Genomic DNA, 27,417 nt, shown 5'->3' on the forward strand with positions numbered 1-27,417 from the left:
GGGACTAGAACCGGCACCCATATGGGATGCCAGCACTGCAGGCAGCGGCTTTACCTTAAACCACAGCGCTGTCTCCCCACCTGAGCCTGTTTCGTGGCTATAAATCCCCACTTTCCCCTTTTTTAAATTAAGAATTGAGCTTATTCCTGTGCTGAGGTATCTTTTCAACCTTTTGCAATAGTTTGTACAATAAATCTGTTTTTACTGATTTTAATACTGTTCATTTCTGGTTCTCTTTAATACCCTAATGTCTATAGAGATGTCCACTGAGAAAATAATCTATTCTAGAATTCTAAACATTTTAAAGAACACAAGCAAAGCCATAAATAAGGGGTTTAGAAAGTTCTTGTATACTTTGAAATGTTATTAACAAGTAACATTTGTGATAGGTACGATAGAAAGTGAGTAAATAGTTTTAAAAAATCAAATTGATTAGAGTTTTAAGTCAGCTATATTAAACAATTTCCTGAATCATATTTTTATTTCATATCTGGTGACAAGTGATGGTAAACAATGTCCTGTAGTCATACACATGAGATCTATATCGGCTGATAGAAGAAAATTCAATTTGCCTTTAAATGTCATTTTCAGATTGCTTCTGTCATACTTGCAATCTGTTATTAAAGTTTAAAAGCCTTTAAAATTATAAAATGATTTCAGGAAAACCTTTATTATATTTAAACTTCAATTAATCAGAATCCGGAGGGATTAGGAATTCGGATTAGTTATCTGTTTCAAATCTTGATACTGAAAAGCTTTGTAATATTATAGTATGATAGAATTGAAAGGAAGTTTATAGTTACATAATATAGTGCTTCTAAAACCTGTACATACATGAAAATTACCTGGGAAGCTTTTTTAACATTGAGATCTCCAGATCATATTCTGCTGAAATATTGATTCAATAGATTGGTACATATTCTGAGAATCTGAATGTTTTTCAAAGCTGATCCATTTTAAATTCCTGACCATAACACAAAACTTTTCTTTAGTATCCATAACAGGTAAGACATTAAGCTTGCTGAAAGCAAAAGTGTTGTGCATTATGCAATGGGCAAAACAATGCCTGTTCAAAAAAGAAACCAAATGTTTGCAGCACTACTTGAGAGATTTCCAATACTGTGCCTTAAATATCACAAATGTCCTTCATTTGAAGAATTTTTCATTTAATATAGATTACAATGAAAATTTAGATTCATTTTAAAGAAAAAAGATCAGAATTCAGACATTTATGCTAGTGGTATCTACCTCAAGTTAGAGATTCAGTACTTCCAGAGAAATTATTTATTCTACTGTTCCCTTAATGTATACTTTAATGAGAAAATTAATATTGCTTGATAAGAAATATGTCCACCTTATATTTTAAAAAGAGAACTATCCACTTTTCTTCCTTAGGTCCGTTTATTTTTTTATTATTATAAGAAATTAGGGGGCTGCCATCTGACACAGGTTAAGCTGCCATCCGCAACGCCAGCATCTCGTATCAGAGCACTGGTTTGCATCCTGCCTATTCTGCTTCCAATCCAGCTCCCTGCTCATGCACCAGGAAAGCAGCAGAGGATGGCCAAGGCACTTGAGCATCCCTGTCATTCACATGAGACTCCAGTGGAATTCTCGGCTCCTGGGTTGGGACTGTTGGGAAGTGAACCGGTGAATAGAATCAATCAATCCACTCTCTCTCTCTCTCTTCCTTGGTCTTGCTCTTACTCTCTCTCTCTCTCTCACTTCTTCCCTCCCTCTCTCTCTCTGCCTTTCAAATATAAAAAGAAATTTTTTACTTTAACTTTTATTTAATAAATATAAATTTCCAAAGTACAGCTTTTGGATTACAGTGGCTTTTTCCCCCCCATAACTTCCCTCCCACCCGCAACACTCCCATCTCTCACTCCCTCTCCCATTCCACTCACATCAAGATTCATTTTCAATTATCTTTATATACAGAAGATCAACTTAGTATATATTAAGTAAAGATTTCACCCACACAGAAAAACAAAGTGTAAAACATTGTGTGAGTATTAGTTATAGCATTAATTCACATTGAACAACACATTAAGGACAGAGATCCTACATGAGGAGAAAGTGCACAGTGACTTCTGTTGTTGACTTAACAATTGACAGTCTTGTTTATGGCGTCAGTAATCACGCTAAGCTCTTGTCATGAGTTGCCAAGGCTATGGAAGCCTTTTGAGTTCACCGACTCTGATCATATTTAGACAAGGTCGTAGTCAAAGTGGAAGTTCTCTCCTCCCTTCAGAGAAAGGTACCTCCTACTTTGATGGCCTGTTCTTTCCACTGGGATCTCACTTGCAGTGATCTTTCATTTAGGGTTTTTTTATTATTTATTTATTTTTTCCCAGGGTTTCTTGGTTTTCCATGCCTAAAATACTCTCATAAAAAGACTAAATGTATCCACCCTGGAGCAGTCAACCAAAATGACTAAATTTAATTCTTACTACAGTTAATAAGATGCCTGCTGTTCTTCTTAGATATAGCAATAAAGATCTTAGTGGCAATCTCATCAAGTCTTATAAATTATATAACAATAGAAATTCACAGCTGAAAAGTACCTCTGAGTACCCAGTCACCTTTTCAATATAGGAGCACTCCCTCTACAGTGTATCTAACTAGTGATCATTTAATTTGTTTGAATAATCCATTGCGAGGGAGTTTAGTATCTCAAAAAAGAAAAGTTGATGACTGAAGAGCCTTAATAAAACATTTTTACTTAATTTGTGTGAAATCAGCCTCCTCACAACTTCATATGTAACTTCTACATCTAAAATGTACTCTACAGAGCAGTAAATACATAAGATACTCTGGGTATAAAAAAGAAAAGAAATTTTTGCAGACAGATGTATTCAGAATATGGTAAGTATTTACTCCCAACTCTGGTGATTCAAAATCATCTGTATATGAAAGCCTTAAAATCCAATTGATAAGAATATTCATTTAACTTTAATGTTGATTTTCCAAAACTTAATTGAAAATGGTATCCATTTCCAAGTGCTTCTACTTTTTGATCATTTTAATGCTCTATATTACATATATAAAATAATTTATATTACTATAAAATATTAAAAAATTAAGCCAAAAATTTCCTCAAGAAGTAGGTTTTATATACAAACTGTACAATCTGATTTGTGAAGGGATTATCAGAGGTAAGGCCACAGCCTCAAAGGTCCTGGTATCCTTTTACTCCAGAATATATATTGCTGCATTTTGGAACTGCAGTTTCTCATAACACACTTTCAGAGAAACTACTCAACAAATGCATGGAATCCATTAAATAGTTCATAAGAGGGCTTTAAAATGAAGACTATGACCTTGGCAAGGCATTTAATATTTTACCTAGGTTTCTCTTCCCCTTTATTACAGTATATATAGATTTGATATTCCAGTCACATAGTTTTGTGGCAAATTTGCCATTTCACTAATCCTCTCTTCATGCACTCCAATTTACCTCCCTTCCTCTTAAAAAAAAAATAGATACCCATGGGGTCTGCTCTGTGACAAAGCTGGTTAAGCTGCCACTTGCAGCACTGGCATCCCATATGATCTGGTGTTCGATTCCCATCTACATCTCTACATCATCTACATCTCTATCTCTCCTGCTCTCTCTCTCTCTCTCCCTCTCTGTAACTCTGTCATTCAAATAAAATAAAAAATATTTTACAAATGATAACCACAATTGCTGTTTAATGCCTTGAAAAGTGAATTATTTTGTAAATAATCATATTTTTGTACTTCTGTTCATTAGTATGATTTTGGGGAAAAATATATCTTTAAGGCCCAATGATCAGTTAATTTTGTCAAAACTATTATTCATCCAGCATGCTTATTGAGAACATATTATATGTCTTACCTGGGTCTTTGAGCTATATCAATGAACACAATAAACTGCTATTCTTGCCTTCATGTGGCCTATATTCTAGCAACATGAGACACAAAATAAATAATAAATAAAATCTGTCCGTGATATACCAGAAGGTGAAAATGCTATGTCAAAAAAAGTAGAGAAGAATATAAAATATTGTGAGTACTAGGTGGTGATGAGAAGGGGGACATCGTGATTTTAAATAAGTAGATCAGAAGAGGAAGCTCCATTAGATTAAAAAAAAAAAGAAAGTGAAATATTTAGCCACCAAGAGTATTGGGGCAACTATTCAGGCCATGTACAGCCAGCACAAAGCCCTTAATAGAAGCATGCTTACTGCATTCAAGGAATAGCAAGGAGACCAATAAGGTTAAAACTGAGTGATCTAGGAGTAGTGATCAAAAGTAAGGTTAAGAGACTCCTGTTGTGATGTAGCTGGTCAAGTCTTTGCCTACAATGCCAGGCACCTACATGGCCACCGGTTCAAGCCCCAGGTGTTCCACTTCCGATCTAGCTCCCTGCTAATGGCCTGGGAAAAGCAGGAGAAGATTGCCCAAGTGCTTGGGTCCCAACATCCATGTGGGAATCCTGAGTGAAGCTCCTGGACCCGTTTTCAGCCTGGCTCAGCCCCAGTAGTTGTGGCCATCTGAGGAGTGAACCAGTGAATGGAAGATTCCCTCTCTCTCTCTCTCTCTCTCTCTCTCTCCTTCAGTGTCTGTAACTCTGACTTCAAATAAATGAATAAATCATTTAAAATAAAGTTAAGATAGTATAGGAGGAGTGATATGAGGGTCCTTAGCTCATGCTAAGGAAAATAGATTTTCCTCTAGGTCAAATTGGAATACATTTCAGCATTTTAAGCACAGGATTGATGTGATTTGGCTACATTTAAATAGGTTACTATGTAGAAAAGCCAAATAGGCATTTGGATATCTGAGTGGAGTTCAGGGGGATGGTCCTATCTAGATAAATTTATTTGAGAATCCTCAGCATAACGATTATTTTAAATCAATGAGACAGGATGAGATCATAAAGAGAGTGAGTGTACCTAGAGGATAGGTTTAAGGATGAATACTGGAGGATGCTAACATCTAGAAATCTAGTCGAAGAGAAGAAAGCATTACATGGCATGAGGAATATGCTGCATTTTCTCTATTACATTTCAAGGGGTCAACAATCAGATGATAAGTACTACTCATGCATAAATGCATAAATGGTATCCTTATCAAAATATGATCTACAAGTTTTTTAATTATATGAGTATATGTATTATGGAATATATATGATATATGTAAATGATTTTTAAAATATTATTTTCCTAGTAGGTTGTTACCTTTAGTATGTTACAATATCATATGCTAAAAAATGAATCTCTCTTAGGTAAATATTAGTAAACTGATGAAGGCAAGCACTTTGCACATTTTTTTAATCCAGGGAGCTTCTCCCCAGATATATGACCATGTTTTATTTGCAAGTAGTTTTTAGACTTCATAAATTTAGAGTTTGTAATTAAAACAATCACATGTTTGAGTAACACAGGTACATAATTTGTTTATAGAGGCTCTGCCTGGGTGGTAACTGCAGGAAAAAGAATTAACCACATCAGTGGCTACCTGGAGATTGTGAGCATAACACAAAAGGGTCTGACGTTAGCAATCTAATTGAAAGCAGCCTCAGAATGCAAGGTACTATTGCTCATATCAGATACAAAATGAAAAGCAAAGTGTAAGAAGTGACTTCCAAAGAAAGGATCAGGAACATTGTTTAGGCAAGGAAAAGATCAATATAAGGACTGTTGTTTTCTTTTGTTGTATATATGAAAATAGGCTTTATTAAGTATACCTCAGGAGATAATAAGACATCTATAACCTTCTCAAGATAACAAAGTTTTTTAAGCTCATATTTTCTGACAAATAGTTGGCATTCCAATTACATGCTTATTCATTAAAGCAACTTCACTCCTTGGCAATGCTCTCTCCCCATTAATGTATTGTGTACAAAACGACTTTAAAAAAAAAACATTCCGCCATTCAGACCTTCATATCTCCCAAAATAGTTTAAATTAATGAGGTTTTAGTATAAATTCAACATAGCCTTGACTAATATAGTACCTTACCTTTGGAAGAGAGTAGAAGAGCATAATTGTATAAGAACAGAATTGAAACTCTCCTTGGAAATAAATTCATTTCACAAAATTTGCCAATGATAATAATACAGATGATGGACTACTAGATACACATTCTCCCTTGAAACTTGTTGCCTATTATAGATATTAAGAGTATGAAAGTATAACACTGATTTTCATCATGTTTCCATATATGACTCCTCCAGTTATTAATCTCAGCTATAGTTTTGACCATTTGAGTGAAAGTATCTGATTTTTTGGAAATATTGCCCACCATAATTCCGATTTATAAGAATAATGTAATATTAATCCAGCCCTATTCCCCTTGTAAATTGACAGCATATTTGGATTTTGGCTCTGAGTTTACCTTCAGAACTTATAGTTTTAGCATTTTTGAAAGTGATATCACAGGAATAAAAATAATCAAAAATATTTCTATTGGAAAACACTATTAACCCTGCATGTTGATTCTAAGTGCATAACATGTGCAAAATATAATAATAGAGAAATAGAAATCTCAGTCTCAACAATACCGTAGTGTTTTATACAAAATGCCAAAGAAAATTTTTAAATCACTATCAGATGCTTCTTCAAAGTATTGGAACAGAAATGACATGGTAGACTATCTTCTTTTCATTGCAACTCTTAAGTGCTTGAAAATATAGTAGTGGGGCCAGCGCCATGGCTCACTAGGTTAATCCTCCGCCTACAGTGCCAGCATCCCATATGGATTCCAGTTCTAGTCCCAGTTGCTCCTCTTCCAGTCCAGCTCTCTGCTGTGGCCTGGGAAAGCAGTGGAGGATGACCCAAGTGGTTGGGACCTTGCACCCATGTGGGAGACCAGGAAGAAGCACCTGGCTCCTGGCTTCAGATCTGCGCAGCTCCGTCTGTTGCGACCATTTGGGAAGTGAATCAATGGAAGGAAGACCTTTCTCTCTGTCTCTCTCTCTCACTGCCTGTAATTCTATCTGTTAAGAAAGAGAGAGAGACAGAGAGAAAGAGAGACAGAAAGAGAGAGAGAGAGAGAAAGAGAAAGAGAAAGAGAAAGAGAAAGAGAAAGAGAAAGAGAAAGAGAGAAAGAGAAAGAAAGAAAGAAAGGAGGAAAGAAAGAAAGAAGGAAAGAAAAGAAAGAAGGAAAGAAAAGGAAGAGAGAAGGGGAGGGAGAGAGGGAGGGAGGGAGGAAGGAAGGAAGGAAGGAAGGAAGGAAGGAAGGAAGGAAGGAAGGAAGGAAGGAAGGAAGGGAATATACTAGTATTCCTTAAAGAAAGAAGACTTCTTGTATGGAGTCATTAGTTGTTGTACTGCCTAGACCTTAAAAAGAGTCCTGCAGACTTTCAGTGGGTGAAGTTAAAGCCAAATCATGGCAGCAAAAGAAAACGAAATCATTGCAAGTTAATGTGACAGAGTTGAAATCTCAGACTTGCCTTCCATAAGACACCTATTATGTATCTGTACTTTCCCCATGATTTTGAACTAGTATTTTGCTTAGAGTAAGCCATAAATGTACTGGCATGGCACAGGATGGAGGACAACAGCAATGGAAATGCAGAAAATTACATTTTTTTTAAATTATGGTTTCTTAGCAAAGCAAAACTGCTAACCTAGGCATAAAAATAGGTATTTTGGTGGGATCAAAGTAGGTGTCATATAAATAAATACAGCAGAATCCACTTAGTTTATTTGTAGGAGAAAAAGAAGTCAGGTTTTTTTTATTCAAGTTTCTCTTTAGTCACTGTCATCTCAAAGTCACCATTAATTCCAGTGACTGTCAACACTCCAATTTAGTCACCTAAATGCACAGATACAAATTAGAGTATTGACATTACATCTGATGGCTCCATATTCAAAATCTTTAAGGCAAGAGATTTTTTTTATTTTTGAAAGGCAGAAAGACAGAGACAGATGTCATCAATCTGCTGGTTCAAATGCCCATAATAGGTGAGACTGGGCCAGGATCCTGGAACTCAGGCTGGATTGCCCAGGTATCTGGCACGAACCAAAGTACTTGAGCCATCATCTGCTGCCTCCCAGGGTGCACATTAAAAGGAAGCCAGAATCAGAAGCAGAGCCACAACTTAAACCTAGGCTCTCTGAGGTATGCAGGCATCACAAGCAAGGTATTAATCACACAAAATGCCTGCCTGCATATCCAACTTTTAACTCTGAAATTTCCCCTCTGGCCTTCACTTACATTTACTCTATCAAGTGCCTTTTTGATTCCTTACTAATATGTACTAACATGAAGATTTTTAAAGGCAGTAAGTATTTGCTTTCCTCTAAGATGATCATAATAGGCCGCATATTGAACACATACACACACATATAACTGCCACAAACTGGCTTGTAATAAGTATTTTCTACAAATTTATACTCCTTTTATTTGTTTGCTCCTTTTAAATCTCTCCTTTGCTTCCATTAGTAGTCTTTCATGTACCTTCACCCCTCAGCATCATAGGAGGACTAAGGGGTGGGGCTTGTGATGCAGACTTTGGAATCAGATTGATTTGGATTATTTTAATGATTTTTCTGAGTTTTATTTTTAATTTACAGATAAAATTATACTTATTATTTTATACAACATAATAATATATATTCCTTTAAAATGTTAAGTGAATGGAAAGGAAGTTTTCTTGCCACAAAAATAATAACTGTAGTAATACACACGTTACCTAGTTAGATTTAACCACTCCACAACATAAATATACTTCAAAACTTCATTTTGTACAGACTGTTTGGTTGTGAAAATTAGCTCTATCATATAACTTCTGTCTGACCTTTGACATGTTATATGTTCTCTCTGTGTCTCAGTTTCTTTATCTACAAAATGAAGGTACCTTTATGTTGTTAAGTTTATATGTGAAACATAATTGTAAAACACATAGAAAAGTTCCTGGCACATATGTTAGTTGTCATTCTCATTATTTTGTCAAATGTGGAAAGGGAATTTTTTGTCAAAGTCTGTCTTCCCCCGCATCTCTCAAATTCCTCAATTTCACACACAGATATTTCTAGGGGTCCGTAGTGCAAACTAACATCCTTCTTACCTTTCATCTTCAATTATGTTTGTCTTTCTACCCCAAAGCTATCCTATTTTCCATTATTTAAATTTCTACATTATTCTCTTGGGTTATGACAGTTGCTAAAAAGAATCAATCAAGTATTTTTTTTCCATAATGTTTCTACATTCCCAATAAGGCTCTGTTAATCTCCCTGTCTATAATACTATCTTACTTTGCCGTATCTCTGAATCTATCCGTGGCTAACCTCCACCTTTCCTGCCCATGCTGAATCATACTGATCACTCTCTTCACTAATATCTGATGGAATTTCCATTTATACTCATCATTTGTTTTATACTTTATATCATTTATAATATATGCCACATTCTAAAAAATATAGTTGTTAAACAGAGATATTCTCTGTGTCCATGCCTCTAAGGACAGGCACTAAATAATTTTTTCATCTCTTCTTAGGACCAACATTATGTTATAATATAATATAATGTAATATAATATAATATATTATAATATATGCACAATACATTATAGATATAATATAGTATAATAATATTAATTATGTAATTATATATCATTAATTAATTAATAACATTCATTAATCAATATCATTAATTATGTAATATATGTGATATATAATTATAATTATTAGATATTGTATTAGATATATAATGTATAATATTGTATCTAAGATATATAATAATATAACCATGATGTAAATTCTGAGAAGTGAAATGTCAGTAAAACAATAATTAAGCAATTAATAAGCATCATTTAAACTCAGCATTGTATTACATGCTTTAGCAAATATATACACATAACACTAGGCTCTACCCTAAAGGAACTTAAAATCTTAATATGGAGAGAAAACTCCATGAAAGGAGGTAAAATTTACTCTGAAATAAATAATATTTTGTTAATGCAAAGAAAAGAGGGATTCACATATATATATATACAAATTACTATTATTACTATTATTCACATATACACATACAAACTACTATTATTTAGGTAATTTAAGAAAGCCATAAAATAATGTTTTAAAAGCCAGAATTTTAGAAAATATCTTACACATCTTGTAGGAAAATGAATTGATACACATGATGTGGGGAGCAACTGGGAGCAACTCGGACTAGACTAAGTTACTGGAATTAAGACTTATTCTATGCATCTGCTTTCCCACAATATGGCGCTGAGAAGGGAAACAGCTTCTACACAGCTGCCTCCAGTTCAGCCAATAAACTGTGGGACCTGCTCCTGATTGGAGGAGAGCAGTGTACTTGGCGTGTGGGTAGCAGAGTTGGGATTGGCGGAGGAGGACTATAAAGGAGGAGAGAGACGGCATGCACCAGGAACATCTAAGGGGAACATCTGAAGGAACACCTGTGCAGCCCCCGAGAGAGCCGGCCGGCGGTGTGCCGCTTCCCTGCGGAAGTGGGGAATGTGGCAGGGGGAACCGCCCTTCCACGGAGGTGGAAGGGACAGTAGCCAACCCTGGAAGAACCAGCAGCAAACCCGGGGAGGGCCGAGCAGACGAAAGAACAGCGCAGGGTCCTGTGTCGTTCCTCCACGAAGATGGGGAGCGACACATGAGAGTATTTTTAAAGAAGTGAAGTTAAAATATAAATTATTTAGATGCAAAAAATGTTTGGAATTCTTAATATTCACCATGACTTTTTGAAAACTCTTCATGTGATGAATTTTGAAGTTTTTGTACCCAAATAAATGCATCTTTTAATTCCATTTTCCATGAACTTTTGATGTGACATCATATATTTGATGAGACAATTCAGCAATATGCAGCAAGAGCTTTTATTTTAACTTTTATTTAATGAATATAAATTTCCAAAGTACAGCTTATGGATTACATTGGCTTCCCCCCCCACAACGTCCCTCCCACCCACAACCCTCCCCTTTCCTGCTCCCTCCCCCCTTCCATTCACATCAAGATTCATTTTCGGTTCTCTTTATATACAGAAGATCAGTTTAGCATACATTAAGTAAAGATTTCAACAGTTTGCTCCCACACAGAAACATAAAGTGAAAAATACTGTTTGAGTACTAGTTATAGCATTAAATCTCAATGTACAGCACACTAAGGACAAAGATCCTACATGAGGAGTAAGTGCACAGTGACTCCTGTTGTTGACTTAACAAATTGACACTCTTGTTTATGGCCTCAGTAATCACCCTAGGCTCTTGTCATGAGCTGCCAAGGCTATGGAAGCCCCCTGAGTTCACTGACTCTGATCATATTTAGACAAGGCCATGGTCAAAATGCAGCAAGAGCTTTAACATGTACATTTTCTACTAGAAATTATGTAAAATAAAGTAATTAACAAAATGCAAAAAAGTATAGAGTTCATAATAATCCCTCAACTCTCACCTTTTGTTTCTTTTTATAAAGATTTTATTTATTTTTTTTGAAATGTAGATTTACAGAGAGAGGAAGAGGCAGAGAGAAAGGTCTTTCATCTGCTGGTTCACTCCCCAAACTGCTGCAACGGCCAGAGCTGGGCCTATCTGAAGACAAGATCCAGGAGCCTCCTCTGGGTCCCCAACATGAGCGCAAGGGCCCAAGGACTTGGGCGATCTTCCATTACTTTTCCAGGCCACAGCAGGGAGCTGGATCAGAAGTGGAGCAGCCAGGACACAAACCTGCACTCAGATGGGATGCTGGCACCGCAGGCAGAGGTTTAGCCTACTATGGCCCCAACCCTCACCTTTTTCAGATTTCACAAATCCTGTTGGTTCTACTATATGAGTATTTATGAATGAACAGAATGTTGACATATAATTTGAATATATCTTTAAAGTATTTACTTCTCCATTGCAACTATCCAGTCAAAGCCACCATAGGCTTTCCTGTAGACCACACTAAAATTAGCCCGCTTTTTCTTTCTCTATCATTTCACAGCAACAGGTTTGATTTACAATGTAAATCAAGTTATGTACCTCCTCCTTGGTTTTCCAGTGCACTAGAAATAAGTACAAAATCCTGAACATAGTGCTTTAAATAGCCCTCTTCACCTAGTTTTTGTTGATTTTGTGAAACTTATTTTATTCTAATCTTCTCGCATATACCTATGCTCTGGCCATACTGCATATCTGAGTTATCTTCACATACCAATTACTGTGTTGTGATTCCTCCCTCAAACACATACACACACACACGCACACACACTCCTACATTCACATACACACATTTTGTTCCTGCCTGGCTGTTGCTAAACATTCAGGTCAAAATGTAAATGTCACCCTGTAATAAATGCTTTCCTGAACTACAATGTCTAAAGTAGTCCCTACTGCAACATACTACCACTTCTGTGTTCTCAATCATCCTTTCATTTCCTCTTCCTCAGATTTATTATGATTTCTGAATTTGTATTAATGCATTCTTTATTTAAGTGAAAGGCACTGAAAAAGAAAGAGTAACAGACAGGGAGAACAAAAGAGCTCCCATTTGCTGGTTCACTCCACAAATGGATGCAACATCCAGTGGAGGGCCAGGCTGAAGTCAGGAGCCAGAAACTCAATCCAGACCTCTCAGGTGGATGGCAGGAACCCAGTTACTTGAACCATCAGCTATTGCCTCCCAAGGTTCATGTTACCAGAAAGCAGAGCCAAAACTGAATCTCAGGTCTCATATGGGATGCAGGCATCCCAAGTGGTGTGTTTGTCTTAATGGCTGTGTCAAACTTCCGCTAAAGAGCTAATTGTTTAGAAGGAAAAATTATCGACTAAGATTTTACATAAATTGTTAAATATTCTTTTCCTACAACCCAACTAAAAGTAAAAATTCACATAAGTAGTATAAGAACACAGCTTTAATTTTAAAGTTCATATTAAAGTCACAACTGAATTCACCAGTACAACTTCTGTTGAAATAAACAATGCTTTCTAGTTACTAATTTATCCCAAAAGATGAATTGACAACTTACCTGATATCATCAGAAAGCCACCTCCAACTTTATAACATCCAGCATTGGCAAACGGCACACCACACACCAGCAGAAATCCCCCAGCCAGACCAGAACCAACACCTAATATAATAAAGATTGTCCAGAAGCCTCTGTACACTAGATAATGAGAATAAAAATATGTATATTAGAGTGTTGTCTGTAACATTGGGAACAAATACAGAAGCTAATCTATCATTAATGATGGGCATTAACTTTATTTGGATTTCCAGCTTTAAAGCTATTTGATAAGTGAATCATCATTCCCTACTTACTCGCTTCTGTCCCTTGTATCTTTCAATATCTAACTCAAATGAACTCTGGTACTAGAAATCTTCTCTTACTGAAAGAATGTGTTAGATGCTACTCCAGTGTGCTACCATAGCATCCTTAACTTGCATTTATAAAAAATCTATTATACTAGACTGTAATTATCTGTTTTTTTCTTTACCCTTGAATAAACTGAGAGCCCCTTGATGGCAAAAAAAAAAAAATTACTAATTTCTATAAATCCTTGGCTCTGAGTAGACCTCAAGAGAGATTTGTTACATTGGATCATATACAGCCACTCAGTTTCAGTCCGGGAAGAATAAGAGAAGGAATTTTGCAGGCTTTCTGGCTTTAAGTTCTCTGTGCCTATTCTATATGATTCATGAGTTTTCTTTCCCAAATGTGAAAAAACCATAAACCAAGACTCCCAATTGAGCGATAATAAGCAAAAATACTGACTTCTGATCTTCAGCAATGCCTTTTACCTCCCTTCCTTTCTACACAAAACTTACAGCTCTCAGCTCTGGTGTTGTGGTACAGTAGGAACAGCCACTACCTGTGATGCTGTCATGCCATATAAAAGTACCAGTTCAAGTCCTATCTACTCCACCTCCAATCCAACTTACTGCTAAAGTGCTTAAGAAGGCAGAAGAAGATGGTACAAATCCTTGGTTCATTGTCACCCATGATGGAATCCCTGGCTCCTGACTTTGGCTTCTCTCTCTCTCTCTCTCTCTCTCTCTCCCTCCTCCTCCTTCTCTCTCTTTCTCTCTCATAAATAAATAAATAAACTTAAAAAAAAAAGCTTTCCAGCAGCTGCCAGAAGCCTACGTGTCTGTTTACTTTAAACCTGTGCTGTCTTTCCTAACAATCCACCCATTGACTGACATGCAATTGCAATTTTCCTTTCTCTAGACTTTCTAAATGGCAAAACTTCTCTGCAGGAGAAATATGAGAGCACACTGCATTTCTCTCAGATGTATTCTACGTAACTAAATGCATTCTGAAAGTACAAAATGAGTTCTCTCTCTTACTTTACTGAAACCCCAAAGCAAAGGACTACAGAGCTTAACTTTGTATTTTTCTTACCCTTGCTAAGCTGGTCCTTATGGTCCAACTGAGAGAAAAAAAGGTTGCATGGTACAAAGTGAGGTGGAACATTAAAAGCAATTATCTGAACTGTAAAATGAATCCACTCAAATTTTTCTTTGAAAGGTCTATATCTTTCATTAAGAAAAAAAAGTAAAACGTGAATCCTAAATTCTCCAGAAAGTTGCTCAATGTTTTATTTATATTTCAGCTATAATTTAAAAATATATTCTCCAAAATCATTACTCATTTTCCCCCTAGAATTGAAATCTGTTTCAAATATTCTCTTTTTCTTACAAATGCTAGTAACTGGAAGATTGGAAATTCGTTTGAAAACAGAAGCGTCTAACCCGGAAGCACTACTGTCGGGGCAGAACAGAGAGTAGGACTGGCATGTAAGAATGACAGAATGACTCTACCTTGCACCTATTCAGAAACATTGACTCTTCCAAGGAAATTACACAGTCCAGTCTCCCTTCGTTTTGGAAGTAGTACTTTGAAGTACCTGATATTATGAATCAATGTCCATATTAAAAACTACACTCAGCAATTTCTTAAACTGTGAGTCATAAAATCCTCTTTCTTTTAAAGTGTGCAACTGTCTCTGTGACAGTAATATCATCAACAACAGAAAGGGGAGGAGAGAGGGAATGGGGATTGAGGTAACCATCTTTGAAATGCTTTCACTAGGAAATTGGTATTTCTTTTACCAATTTTTCATGAGAATGCAGTGTTAAAGCCTAATGAAAAAGTCAACTTGTTTGTTTATTCACCTCTTTAATATTCCCAGAATGAAAGAAAATTGAAATTCAGTAATTAATATGAAGCAAGCATTCAATTAATTCAAATATCAATTCCAATAAGGGAACATTGAAGAACAGCGAACACGGAAAAATTCTTACATATGAGAATGTAAGTTGCAAGAAATTATTGACATGTTTGTTTCATTGGTGGCCAGGATGCCTTTTGTGGATTTTATGGTGTGCATTTGAAAGTGCAATTTTCTCCAGAAGTAGAGATTGTCTTTGGTAAGTTACTTAGCTTTTATGAGCCTTGCTTCTCCCTGAAGTAAAATGGGGACAATAAAAATTCAGAATAATGGTGATGATAGAATAAGTTTTAGGTAAAAACACACAGCACTTAATAAATGAAAGCTGATCAGTGTTATTATTATCATTAGTATTTCAATCACATTGAAATTATTTCAGTCACACTATTTTATGGCATTTCCTTTGGGGCTTGTAACAATAAAGGTTCAATAAAAGCACAATAAAATTGAATTGCTCCTTTTTTTCTTTAACTTATACTGTTAAGGAAATGGTATAGTACTTTGCTGGGGATCAGTAGACCTCCATGCTCATGCTGACTCTATGCTACACCCTGGCCCTGAAAAAAATCTCTTCATACCTCTGGACTTCATTTTTAACCCTCTGGCAAAATGTAAAAGTCAGTTGTGTTCATTCTACACCACAATTTTGGCAGTTTTTCTGGTCTTTTTTTTTTTCAGCATGAGGATTAAATGCATTTATAAATGTGTCATTTAAACACAAAGCCTGGTCCACATTAAGTATCTAATAAGTGTTAGCTGATTAACTACTATCATCATCCTTAAGTGGGGGTTGCATTCTTACTTTGAATATAGACATTTCTGTTTGCAGTCATAAAAGTGCTCATATCAAAATGTTAAATTACTTTTTGTTGTAAAGCAATGTGTGGAATAACACTTCTATAGCCTCACCCCAGCATTATTTCACAATTCTTGGATAGGACTATAGAATCAGAACACAGTGATGGAGCAAGACAAAGGAGTGGGGTGATATTCAAAGAGTAAAGATGTATGTTTTAAACATCACACAGGAAAATTTTAGGTTACTGTGTTGTTTGTATTTAAAACCATGCAATAATGCCCTATGTCAAAGCAATACATAAACAGATACTCCAAAATGTCCATACTAATATGGTATATCACTGATGTCTATTGTGATGATAAAATGGGATAACGGATGTGTATGTACCTTGTAAGATTATTATGCTGGAACAGATATCTTACCTACTCCCTGACTGCTCTTTAGCTTGTTTTGTTTGCAAGTGAATGGGATTACAGATATTGTGGACAACATGATCTGTGCATGTTGATTTTTATTTAAAATACCCCATCCCCTCAAGTGGGTATTTGGCCCAGCAGTTAAATCACAGATTGGAATGCACACATCCTATATTGGAGTGCCTGGTTTAAGTCTCAGCCACTCTACATCCAATCCAGTTACATGCCAATGCATAACCTGGGAGACAGAAGATGATGGGTCAAGTACTTGGGTCTCTGTCACCAATCTGGTGCACACTCTTGGAGACAGCAGATGGTTGCCCAAGTACTCAGGTCCTTGTCATCCATGTGGAAGACCCATATTGGAACAAAGATTCCTGCCTTCAGCCTGGTCCAGCCTTGGCTGTTGTGGGCAATTGGGGACCTCTCTCCCTCTGTCTCTCCTTGTCTGTCTGCCTTTCAAATAAAATGAAAATGAATATATTTTTAAAGACTCCTCCCAAAACAGTACAGAGGAATAAATGTAACAAGATGGCAATTTGCTGGCAATTTTTTTCAAAATCTGGGTACTGGTTGTATATGAATTGATAATGCTATTAATCTCTTTATTTATGTGTATGTTCAAATATTTCCAAATTAGTAGTTTAAAAACAACAATGTAGAACAGTCCAGATAAGAAGATTATGACACTTTAGCCTCCAAAGCTAAGAAATGTAAGTGGAATACATTTCTGAATACTGTACAGAAGTGTTTGAATTTATTTGCACATCTCTATCTCCAATTGATGGATATAATAAATGAGAATACCAGTTGAGCCACAGCCTGCAAAGCTGGCATCTCATATCAGCTCTGGTTTGAGGCCCAGCTGCTCCAATTCCGATCCAGTTCCCTGTTAATGAGCCTGGGAAAGCCATGGAGATTGGCCCAAGTGCTTGGGCCCCTGCACCAATGTGGGATACCTGGATGAAACTCCTGACTCCTGGCTTTGGCCTGCCCAGGCCCTGGCCATTGTGATCATTTGGGAAGTAAACAAGCAGTTGGAAGATCTCTATGTCTCTGTCTGTTTCCCCCTTGCTCTCTTTGTAACTCTTCCTTCCAAATAAATAAAATAAATCTTTTTGAAGGTTTTAGGATAAAAAATAATTCTTGATTTGAATTTGGATACTACTACTTTCAATCTCTCTGAGCATTGGTTTCTTCATCTAAAAAGTAATTCCAATAACCTTTAATACAGATGTTCATGTGAATAGCAACTTTCATAATTTTACCTAGCTCAGTACCTAGCAGATGTGATTATTGATTCCTTTCTTTTTTCCCTTTGCCTGCATCCAATGTCACTCACTGACAAAGTGGCCAGATGAAATCTATTTTGTGGCTAGGGAACACAAGCAGAGATAAACAAGTTAAACCAAAAGCTATCACAAAATAGGAGCAAATCAGTAACATGGAAGCTTTTGTTAAGCACATATCTTGGTTATATACACCAATAATTCCGAGGATATGTTTTCTATCTCACCTGTAGTTGCATCAAAGGAAGGATGTGGAAAAGGCCCAACAGCAATCGGCATAGGAAAGAGATACCCAGGAATGCAGCGCTTGGGATGAGGCTGGTTCACTGCAAAAGAAAAGGTTTAACTTACTTCTAAGATCTTTGATATCAAACAATGACCATTTACACATCTGTAAAGTCAACAAAACATTATAATCGGCTACTTAATATATAATGGGATACAAATTTCTCATCTTGCAGATAGTACTGGTAGTATACAGACAAAGGAAATGACTTGCCTTAAGTCGCATGCAAAAAAGTAGAAAACAGAATGCAAGTGTCATTACTCTGATTGAATGTCTCCTTAAAACCTCGTCTTCTTAGATATTTAATGCACATCTAATCAGTATCTATCATGTTCTAAAAAGAACTAAGGTAGGTGCTACAGAGAATATTTAGTCTCCAGTTTTAAAGAAATTATAATCCAATGGTGGAAATAGACACACACGTCCAATAAGCTACAGTTAACAGTAGTCTGTTCCAAGATACATAAAATGAATGCAGAATATTACCCTAGATGTCAAAGAAGAGCGAGAGATGAATTCCAATCAAAGGGTCTAAAAATGTTTCATAAAAGTTATGGAATTTGACTTTGATCTAGAAAGATGAGTATGGGTTTATCAAGTGAAAGAGGGAAAAAGGAAATTCATCAGAGTAAGACATGAGCAGAGGCAGCAATATGGAAAAGTAACAGATAAATTTAGGGGAAAAAAGTGACATTTCAATAATTAAAGAAAAGTAAGAGATTTCTACTTTCTAAAAAACTGCACCAAGAGACAAACAGTAGCTACATGTTTGCCAATATAGCACAGAAGTACTATTCTTTTTTTTAAAGATTTACTTATTTTATTTGAAAGTCAGAGTTACACAGAGAGAAGGAGAGACAGAGAGAGAAAGAGGAGAGGTCTTCTATCTGATGGTTCACTCCCCAGATGGCTGAAATGGCCGGAGCTGCACCGATCCGAAGCCAGGAGCCAGGAGCTTCTTCCAGGTCTCCCAAATGGGTTCAGGGTCCCAAGGACTTGGCCCGTCTTCTACTGCTTTCCCAGGCCATAGCAGAGAGCTGGATCAGAAGTGGAGTGGCCAGGTCTCCAACCAACGCCCATATGGGATGCTGGGGCTTCAGGCCAGGGCTTTAACCCACTGCACCACAGCACCCGCCCTAGAAGTACTATTCTAAATTTATTCTAAACTAAGAAACAAGCCAAATTAACAGTAGTGTGAGATACTAGCCTACAAATTATGTTACACAGTATGATACAGACTAAGTTGCATGGAAATAAGCTAATTGCTTGGCTGAAGCTATGGTGGTCAATATATTGGATGACAGAATCAGGATTCTAAAAGATTTCAAGAATGAGTTGAACTTGTCATAGTGAAATTTAGCATGGATAATTTTAAAGCATCACACTTAAATTTAAAAAGTCATTTGAAAAGTAATGTGATAAGCAGAAAATAATGCAAAGAAATAAAATGCATATTTTATGAGATTGGCTATATATTAAATAAAAGTAATTGTTTATTAGATTTAACAAAAAAAGTCATGCATTTTGGGCTGTATGAATAGAGGTAGGGTACACAAAAAAAGACAAGTGATGATTTACATCTGGCGTAATGTCTGGTGTAATGTTGCACTGCTGGCTGTCACATTTCAAGAGGGCCATGAAGAAACTAGAGTACATGCTTGAAATATAGTAACTCACTTGAAATATAGTGACTAAACTGGTGACAGGATAGGAATCATCTTGTCAGAAAAAAAGTGGGATGAAATTAGAATACTTAAGCATAGATGCTCATGGCAGGGGTGAGAGTGAGAAGGAATGAATAACGATGTTCATTAGACATTTGAGGAGCTAACATAGACAGAAGTGACCAACTTGTCCTCTGTGGATCCAGAGAACAGAATGACAGCTCAAAGTCAGAAATTTCCAAAATGCTGATTTTCGTTCAACAAAATGAAGAAACATGTAACAATTATAACTGTCAGATATTACAGTAGGGTGAAAGATGCTAAGCCTCCTTCAATGGAGTTGCTTAAAAATAGTCTTGATGGTTACTTGTCAACACATTATAGAAGAAATTCATTCATCAAGCAGATAGGGAGTTGGACTCAGTAATCTCTAAGGTTTCCTCTAATAGTAATGTTCTCTGATTCTATAGTCTATGAAAAAACATGTCATTACAATGGAAGTGCCATCATACTATTATTAATATCAGTATCTTGTCATGATTAATGATATACTGAGAATATTAGATGCATTAATAGAGTGACCACTTATTTTAAAGTGTTTTCTAGCCAGCAGTAATACTTCATAATAAGTGGACATTTGTCTCCGCTTAAATTACTAAAGAATACCAATTGAACTGATTGTTACTGCAGCATGAATATCAAATTAATTTGCTACAAAATGTGTCTTCTGATTAATGTCAAAGAAAAGAAAGATTTGCCTATGCTCTAAAAATGTGGGTTATTAATGACAAGAAACTTCAGTATTTATCCCTTCACATGTCTACTTCAGCACCACACCAGTTTTAATACATAGGCCTGACATGTCAAGGCTGTGAATCTCATTTATGTGTCAAATCTATAAAGCTCACAAACATTGATGAACTATAGTCAATTGTGGCAAACAAATATCCAAGAGAAAAATCAGTGGGGAACAATTAGTTTTATGTACAAACAGGTTTATAAGCTTTAATAAGTGTGTGTTGGTGAAAAACAGCATTCAAATGGCTGACATTGAATGAAAATCAAAGATCCACATATAAATATGAAGGAAAGTTGAACTGTTAGTTTAAAAATGACAAGATTATAAATAATCATGAATTAAGATCTGGATATGAAATAATGGTAAACAGAAAAATTGTACCCCAAAATACTAGAGGTTTGCTATTCTTTTTTATTTATTTGTTTGAGAGGCAGAGTTACAGAGAGAGAGAGAGAGAGAGAGAGAGAGAGAGAGGCAGAGAGAAAGGTCTTCCATTCCATGGTTCACTCCCCAAATGGCCAGAATGGCTGGAGCTGCGCTGATCTGAAACCAGGAGCCAGAAGTTTCTTCCAAGTCTCCCACGTGGGTGCAGGTGCCCAAGCACTTGGGCCATCTTCCACTGCTTTCCCAGGCCATTTGCAGGGAGCTGGATTCAAAGTGGAGCAGCCACTGTATTGTTCTACTTTTTGCTAATTATGAATAATGCAGCTCCATATGTTAATGTGCAAATTTTTGTGTGCCTTGTGTTTTCATTTCTCCTAGATATGAACTTAGTAGTAGAATTGCTGTGAGAAGCAATAACTGTATGTTTAACTTATTGAGGAATTATCACTTTCCCAATGTGACTTTACATTGTCACCAGTATTGTATGAGGTTCCAGTTTCTCCACATCCTTCTCAGCAATTGTTTCTGTCTTTTTGTTTATATTCATCTGAGTTGGTGTGAAGTAGCATCGTATTGTGATTTCAATTTTCATTTCCCTAATTAGGTGTTGCAGGTGGCAGCTTAGCTCACTGCAACAATGTGAGCTCCAGTGTTTAGGAATTTATCATACCCTTTTTGGAGCATTCGTACATCTTGCTTAGAGAAATGTCTGCTCAGATAGTTTATAAATTTTAATTGGGTCAATACTCTTTTTAAACTGAGTTTTTAAAAGTTTTATTTAATTTACTTTTTTTATTTGACAGGCAGAGTTAGACAGTGAGAGAGACAGAGAGAAAGGTCTTCCTTCTGTTGGTTCACTCCCCAAATGGCCACTACTGCTGGTGCTGCGCCTATCCGAAGCCAGGAGCCAGGTGCCTCCTTCTGGTCTCCCATGTGGGTGCAGGAGCCCAAGCACTTGGGCCACCCTCCACTGCCTTCCCGAGCCACAGCAGAGAGCAGGACTGGAAGAGGAGCAACCGGGACTAGAACCCGGCGCCCATATGGGATGCTGGTGCCACAGGCGGAGGATTAACCAAGTGAGCCACGGTGCCGGCCCCAAGATTTATTTAATTTAAAAGATAAAATAACAAAAAAGGAAAAGAGATGGAAGGGAAAGAAAGGGAACGGAGGGAAGGGGAGAGGAGGGAAGGGAGGGAAGGGGAGAGGAGGGAAGAGAAGGGAAGGGAGGGGAGGGGAGGAAAGGGGAGGGAAGGGGAGGGAAGGGAAGAGGATATCTTCCATCAAGTTGTTCACTCCCCACATGGCTGTAACAACCAACCTAAGCCAGGCTGGAGCCAAGAGCCAGGAATCCCATCTTGGTCTCTTGCATTGGCGGCAGGGGCTGAAGCATCTGGGAGGGATAGAGGGAGGGAGGGAGAGAGAGTAAGAGAGAGAGAGAGAGAGAGAGAGAGAGAGAGAGAGAGAGTGCTTCCATTTGCTGATTCACACTCCAAATGGCCACCACAGTCAGCTTGGCCAGGCGGAAGCCAGGAGCCAGGAGCTTCTTTTGGGTCTCACACATGGGTTCATGGGCCAAGGATTATTTTATATAATTTACTTCTGAACACCACCTATTTCAAATTTAATACAAAACCCACATTTGGATTTCCCAAGTGTCATGTCTTCTGGTTCTCTGTTTGGGACACAACAGTCATCATCCCCATGGTTGGTGTTATATTTTTCCAGGCAGCTTTGTTATACACTAAAAGTCTTTCTATTGATTCTGTTGACAAAACTTTAATGTACATAACAGAATCCGTCCCATAGCCCTGTAAGAAAAATAGATTTACATCTCCTTGGAAGTACTGTGCATAAAGATATGATATGGGCAATTCATAATCAACACCAGCCAGGGCACTGCTTGGGAAGTCTGAATACCAGTATAGGGTGCAGTTGAATATCTGTAGTTGAAGAGCCTTTCCTTTTTTCTCTAAGGGACACCACTTCCTTGGTCACTCATCTTCACTATAAATCTTTGTATAATCTGAGTATAATGGTTTGTTAGCCAGTGTAATAGGAGTTTGACTAGAAGGTGTAACAGTTAGCTTTTCATTACTAAAATGAAATGTGTAAGGCAACCAACTTTCTTTTAATTTTTGTTGCTTTGTTTACTTTTTTACATTTTATTTAAGTTATACAAATTTCACATATTTCATATATAGAGATCCAGGAACATAGTGATACTTTCCATACCACTCTCACTCCCACCCATACTCCCAAACTTCTTCCTCTCCCCTCTCCTATTCCCTGTTCCATTCTATACAAAAATCTATTTTCAGCTAACTTTATACTCACAAAATTAACCACACACTAAGTAAAGTGTTCAACAAATAATGTGAAAATTAAAAAAAAAAAACACTCTTCTTCAAGTCAAGACAAGCACTGTTAAAAATCATCGCATCTCAAGGTGTCAATTTCACTCCACGGATTACCTGTTAGGTATTCTATTAGTTACCACAAACCAGGGAGAATATATGGTATGTGTTTTTTGGGAATTGGCTTACTTCACTAAGTGGAATTGTTTCCATTTACACCTATTTTGTTGCAAATGACAGGATTTCATTTTTTACCACTGTGCAGTATTCTATAGTGCATACATATAATAATTTCTTTATCCAGTCTTCATTTGATGGATATCTGGGTTGATTCCATACCTTAGCTATTGTGTTTTGAGCTGCAATAAACATGGGGGTTCAGATCACTCTTCATATGCTGAATTCTTTTCACTAGGGTAAACTCTCAGGAGTATGATTTCTGGGTCATATAGTATGCTTATTTTTAGCTTTCTAATACTTCCATACTGTCTTATACAGTGGCTGCACCAGTTTACATTCCCACAAAGAGTGGATTAGGGTACCTTTTTCCTCCACATCCTTGCCAGCATTTATTGTTTGTTGATTTCTGTATGAGAGCCATTCTAACTGGGGTGAGGTGAAACCTCATTGAGGTTTTTATTTTCATTACCCTGATGGCTTATGATTCTGAGCATTATTACATGATCTGTTGGCCATTTGAATTTCCTCTTTTGAAAAATGTCTGTTCAAGTCCTTTGCCTATTTCTAAACTGGGTTATTTGTTTTGTTGTTGTTGAATTTCTTGAGCTCTTTATAGATTCTGGATATTAAACATTTTCCAGTTGCATAGTTTGCTAATATTTTCTCCCATTATGCCAGTGTCTCTTCACTTTGCTGAATGTTTCTTTGCTCAAATGTCTACATGTATGTTTCTCTGCCAGTAGCAGTCTGTTTTGATTATAATTGCCCTCTAGTATATCTTAAAATCTAGTATCGTGATGCCTCTGGCTTTGTTTCTGTTGTATAAGATTGCTTGAGCTATTCAGGGTCTCTTATGTTTCCATATAAATTTTAGCATTGACTTTTCCAGATCTAAGAATGTTGTTGGTATTTAATTGGGATCACAGTGAGTCTATGAATTGCTTTTGGTAGTATGGACATTTTGATGATATTGATTCTTCAAATCCATGAATGTGAAATATTTTTCTTTTTTTGTGTCTTCTTCTATTTGTTTCTTTAATGTTTTGTAATTTTCATCATAGAGATCTTTGTCATCCTTGATTAAATGTATTCCAAGGTATTTAATTTTTTTCTTTCTAGGTATTGTCAATGGGATTGATCATAGAATCTCCTTCTCAGGTGGCACATTAATGATAGGATGGTCTGCTCCAGGCTAGGTGAAAATAGTGAGAAAAAAATGTGGAAGTGCATTCTCAGGGGAAAGTCAGAGGGAAAACTGCAGTGGAGATTCTGTAGAAGACGCAGAGATGCCATGGATCTGTGTGGAGGGTCCCGATGAGCAGCAATGGGCACAGACATAACGAATGACCCCAGCAGCCCGGAGCCAGAGAGAATTCCAGCCTTGGAGAGCAAGGTGATATCAGATTGCAGCAGCCCATACCATTGTTGAAATAGCAGGAGAGTGAGCTTAGCAGACTATATTGAATTTGAGTATGGCCCAGAGCCCTGGGAAAAACAGGGTGTTCTCTCACCCAGAGGAAAATGAAAGGGCACATCTATATATCCCCACCACCCCACAACTAGATGAGAGAGGGTGGGAAATAAGTAGGTAGCAGCTGCTGCAGGTGTTGTATGTGCATCGAGCAACTGGCGATGACAGTTGCCATCTTGTCAGCAGAGGCAAATACAAAAGTTCCAGTTGCATTAACCCAGAAAAGGGTGGGGAGAAGGAGCCATTCTGACATTAGTACCAGCTGCAGAGATTCTTGTATGGGCCCAGCATGATTGTGAAATGAGTAGGGCTGCAGCCAGTGGGTACTGTACACACATGTGATCCAGAGATTTTACCAGAGGGGAAAATCTGTGTTCCCCACTGACTTTGAGTTTGGCTGGAAGGATTGACAGGGGGGTTGGGCACTCACATATGATTGTGAGGTGCCCCCAGCCTCTCAAAATATCACAGGATCTGTTGCTTCAGGGCTCAAATCGCCTAGGTAGAGCACCCACAGGCATCTGACTGTGGGAACACCTCAACCTCTCTGTGGATGAGACAGGCTAGTGGGATGGAGTGGATCCTCTGTACTCCATGACTCTGGGAGCCCTAGTTGCTGGGACTGAAAAAATTCTGTAACTGCATGACAGGACACAGGGTGTGACTGGCTCTCTGGGCAAACACTGTGAGTGGCTCCACAGGCTCCTAGCTCGCTGATTACCTGGGTTAGGTCATTATAATGGGATCCATGCTCATGCTGAGGCCTGCACAGATCATTTGTGCATTTCATGCAGAAGCACAGATGAGTGTTGCACCCACTGAGGGTTAACACCTTGGCATTGATCACCTTGGAAGGGAGGAGGTGAGGGTGAGATTGCACCAACAGAAGTGACCATTCCCCCCTTCTATTAATAAGAGAAGATCTACCATGCACAACTTGGATGTCACCCTGGATACTCACCCAACCCTGGAGCACTGACCAGAGCTCCTTAGACACACCCAGCACAAACTTTCAGTATTCACCGAAAGAGCAGATATTCCACCAACTAAAAGGCATAGTTTAAAGATAAATGCCATCAGAGCAAAAAACACACAAATATCTCCAAAAATGCCTAAAAACAAACACAGAAATTCAAGGAACAAGATTATGGAAGACAACATGACGTCCTCCACACACACACACACACACACAAAAGCTCATAATAACACTTCAATATGAGAATGAGAAGATGAAGCGATTGAAGAAATGTCGGAAATGGAATTCAAAATGTCAGTCATAGGATTACTCAGAAGCAGTGAGAAATAAATCTATGAATTAAAGAAATTTATACATGACATGAATGAAAAATTTTCCTATAAAACTGAGATTTTAAAGAGAAATAAAACTGAAATATTAGAAATGAAGACTTGAGGCCTGCACCATGGCTCACTTGGCTAATCCTCTGCCTGCAGCGCTGACATCCTGGGTTCTAGTCCCGGTTGGGGCGCTGGATTCTGTCCCGGTTGCTCCTCTTCCATTCCAGCTCTCTGCTGTGGCCCAGGAAGGCAGTGGAGGATGGCCCAAATGCTTGGGCCCTGCGCCTGCATGGGAGACCAGGAGGAAGCACCTGGCTGCTGGCTTTGCATTGGCACAGCATGCTGGCTGTAGTGTGCTGGCCGTAGCGGCCATTCGGGGGGTGAACCAATGGAAGGAGGACCTTTGTCTCTCTCTCTCTCTCTCTCTCTCTCTCTCTCTCACTGTCTAACTCAGGCATGCCTGTCCAAAAAAAAAAAAGAAATGAAGACTTGAATAAATCAAATAAAATGTGGAATATGTGGATATCCTTAAAAACAGACATGGTGAGGCAAAAGAAAGTATACCTGAGCAAGAAGACAAACCTTTGGAAATTTTACAGACAAAAAAGAAAGCATTAGAAAACTTAAAAACATTTACTTATTTATGGTATACTATCAAATGACCAAACATATGGGTCTTAGGAGTTACTGAAGGTGTGGAAAGAGAGAACTGATTAGATAGCCTATTTAGTGAAATAATTACAGAAAACTTCCCTAATTTGGAGAAAGAAAGGGACGACAAGCACAAGTATTAGACTCCTAATAGACATGACCAGAAAAGAGCTTCACCATGACATATTCTAGTCTAACTTTCAACAGTAAACCATAAGGATTCTACAATATGCATGAGAGAAATGCTAAATTACTTTCATAGGATCTCCAATTAGACTCACAGCAGACTACTTACTAGAAACTCTAAAGGATAGAAAAGAATGGAGTGACATAGTTCAAGTTTGAAGAGAAAAAACTTAACCTAGAATACTGTACACTTCAAAGCTCCCATTTATGAATTAAGGTGAAATACAAACTTTGAATAACAAAGAGAAATTGGAAGAATTTGTCACCACTCTTCCAGCCTTACAAAAGATGTTTAAGGATGTGCTACACACAGAAAAACAGAAACGTTGTCATCACTATGAAAGAACTTGAAGGCAAAAAAATCGTGCAGTAAAAGTACAAAAGAAATCTAAATTAAGCAATAGGAATATTTATTGGAAAATGGTAGATCCAAGTTGTTACTTATCAATAATCGCCTTGAATGTAAATGGTCTCAACTCTCC

At 37.3% G+C, this 27,417-nt stretch overlaps 1 protein-coding gene and 1 pseudogene across 8 annotated transcripts in view; both read right to left on the bottom strand.

Annotated features, from left to right (window-relative positions):
• LOC103351928 (transmembrane protein 182) overlaps positions 1 to 27,417 on the bottom strand; it is a 297,822-nt gene that overhangs the window by 257,422 nt on the left and 12,983 nt on the right. For all 8 annotated transcript variants that reach the window (XR_011385575.1, XR_011385576.1, XR_011385577.1 and 5 more), the window contains exons 3-4: positions 17,892 to 17,990; positions 12,955 to 13,092 (exon numbers count right to left, since the gene is read on the bottom strand). Coding sequence is in view for 5 of the 8 variants with exons in the window: in XM_070067072.1 (XP_069923173.1) it covers positions 12,955 to 13,092; positions 17,892 to 17,990 (237 nt within the window). In the remaining 3 variants the exon portion in view is untranslated. The remainder of the gene's footprint in view (positions 1 to 12,954; positions 13,093 to 17,891; positions 17,991 to 27,417) is intronic.
• Positions 22,391 to 27,417, bottom strand: part of LOC138847683 (pyruvate dehydrogenase (acetyl-transferring) kinase isozyme 1, mitochondrial-like) — a 9,425-nt pseudogene continuing 4,398 nt past the window's right edge.

This window comes from Oryctolagus cuniculus, chromosome X, assembly GCF_964237555.1.
Source record: "Oryctolagus cuniculus chromosome X, mOryCun1.1, whole genome shotgun sequence".
NCBI lineage: Eukaryota > Metazoa > Chordata > Mammalia > Lagomorpha > Leporidae > Oryctolagus > Oryctolagus cuniculus.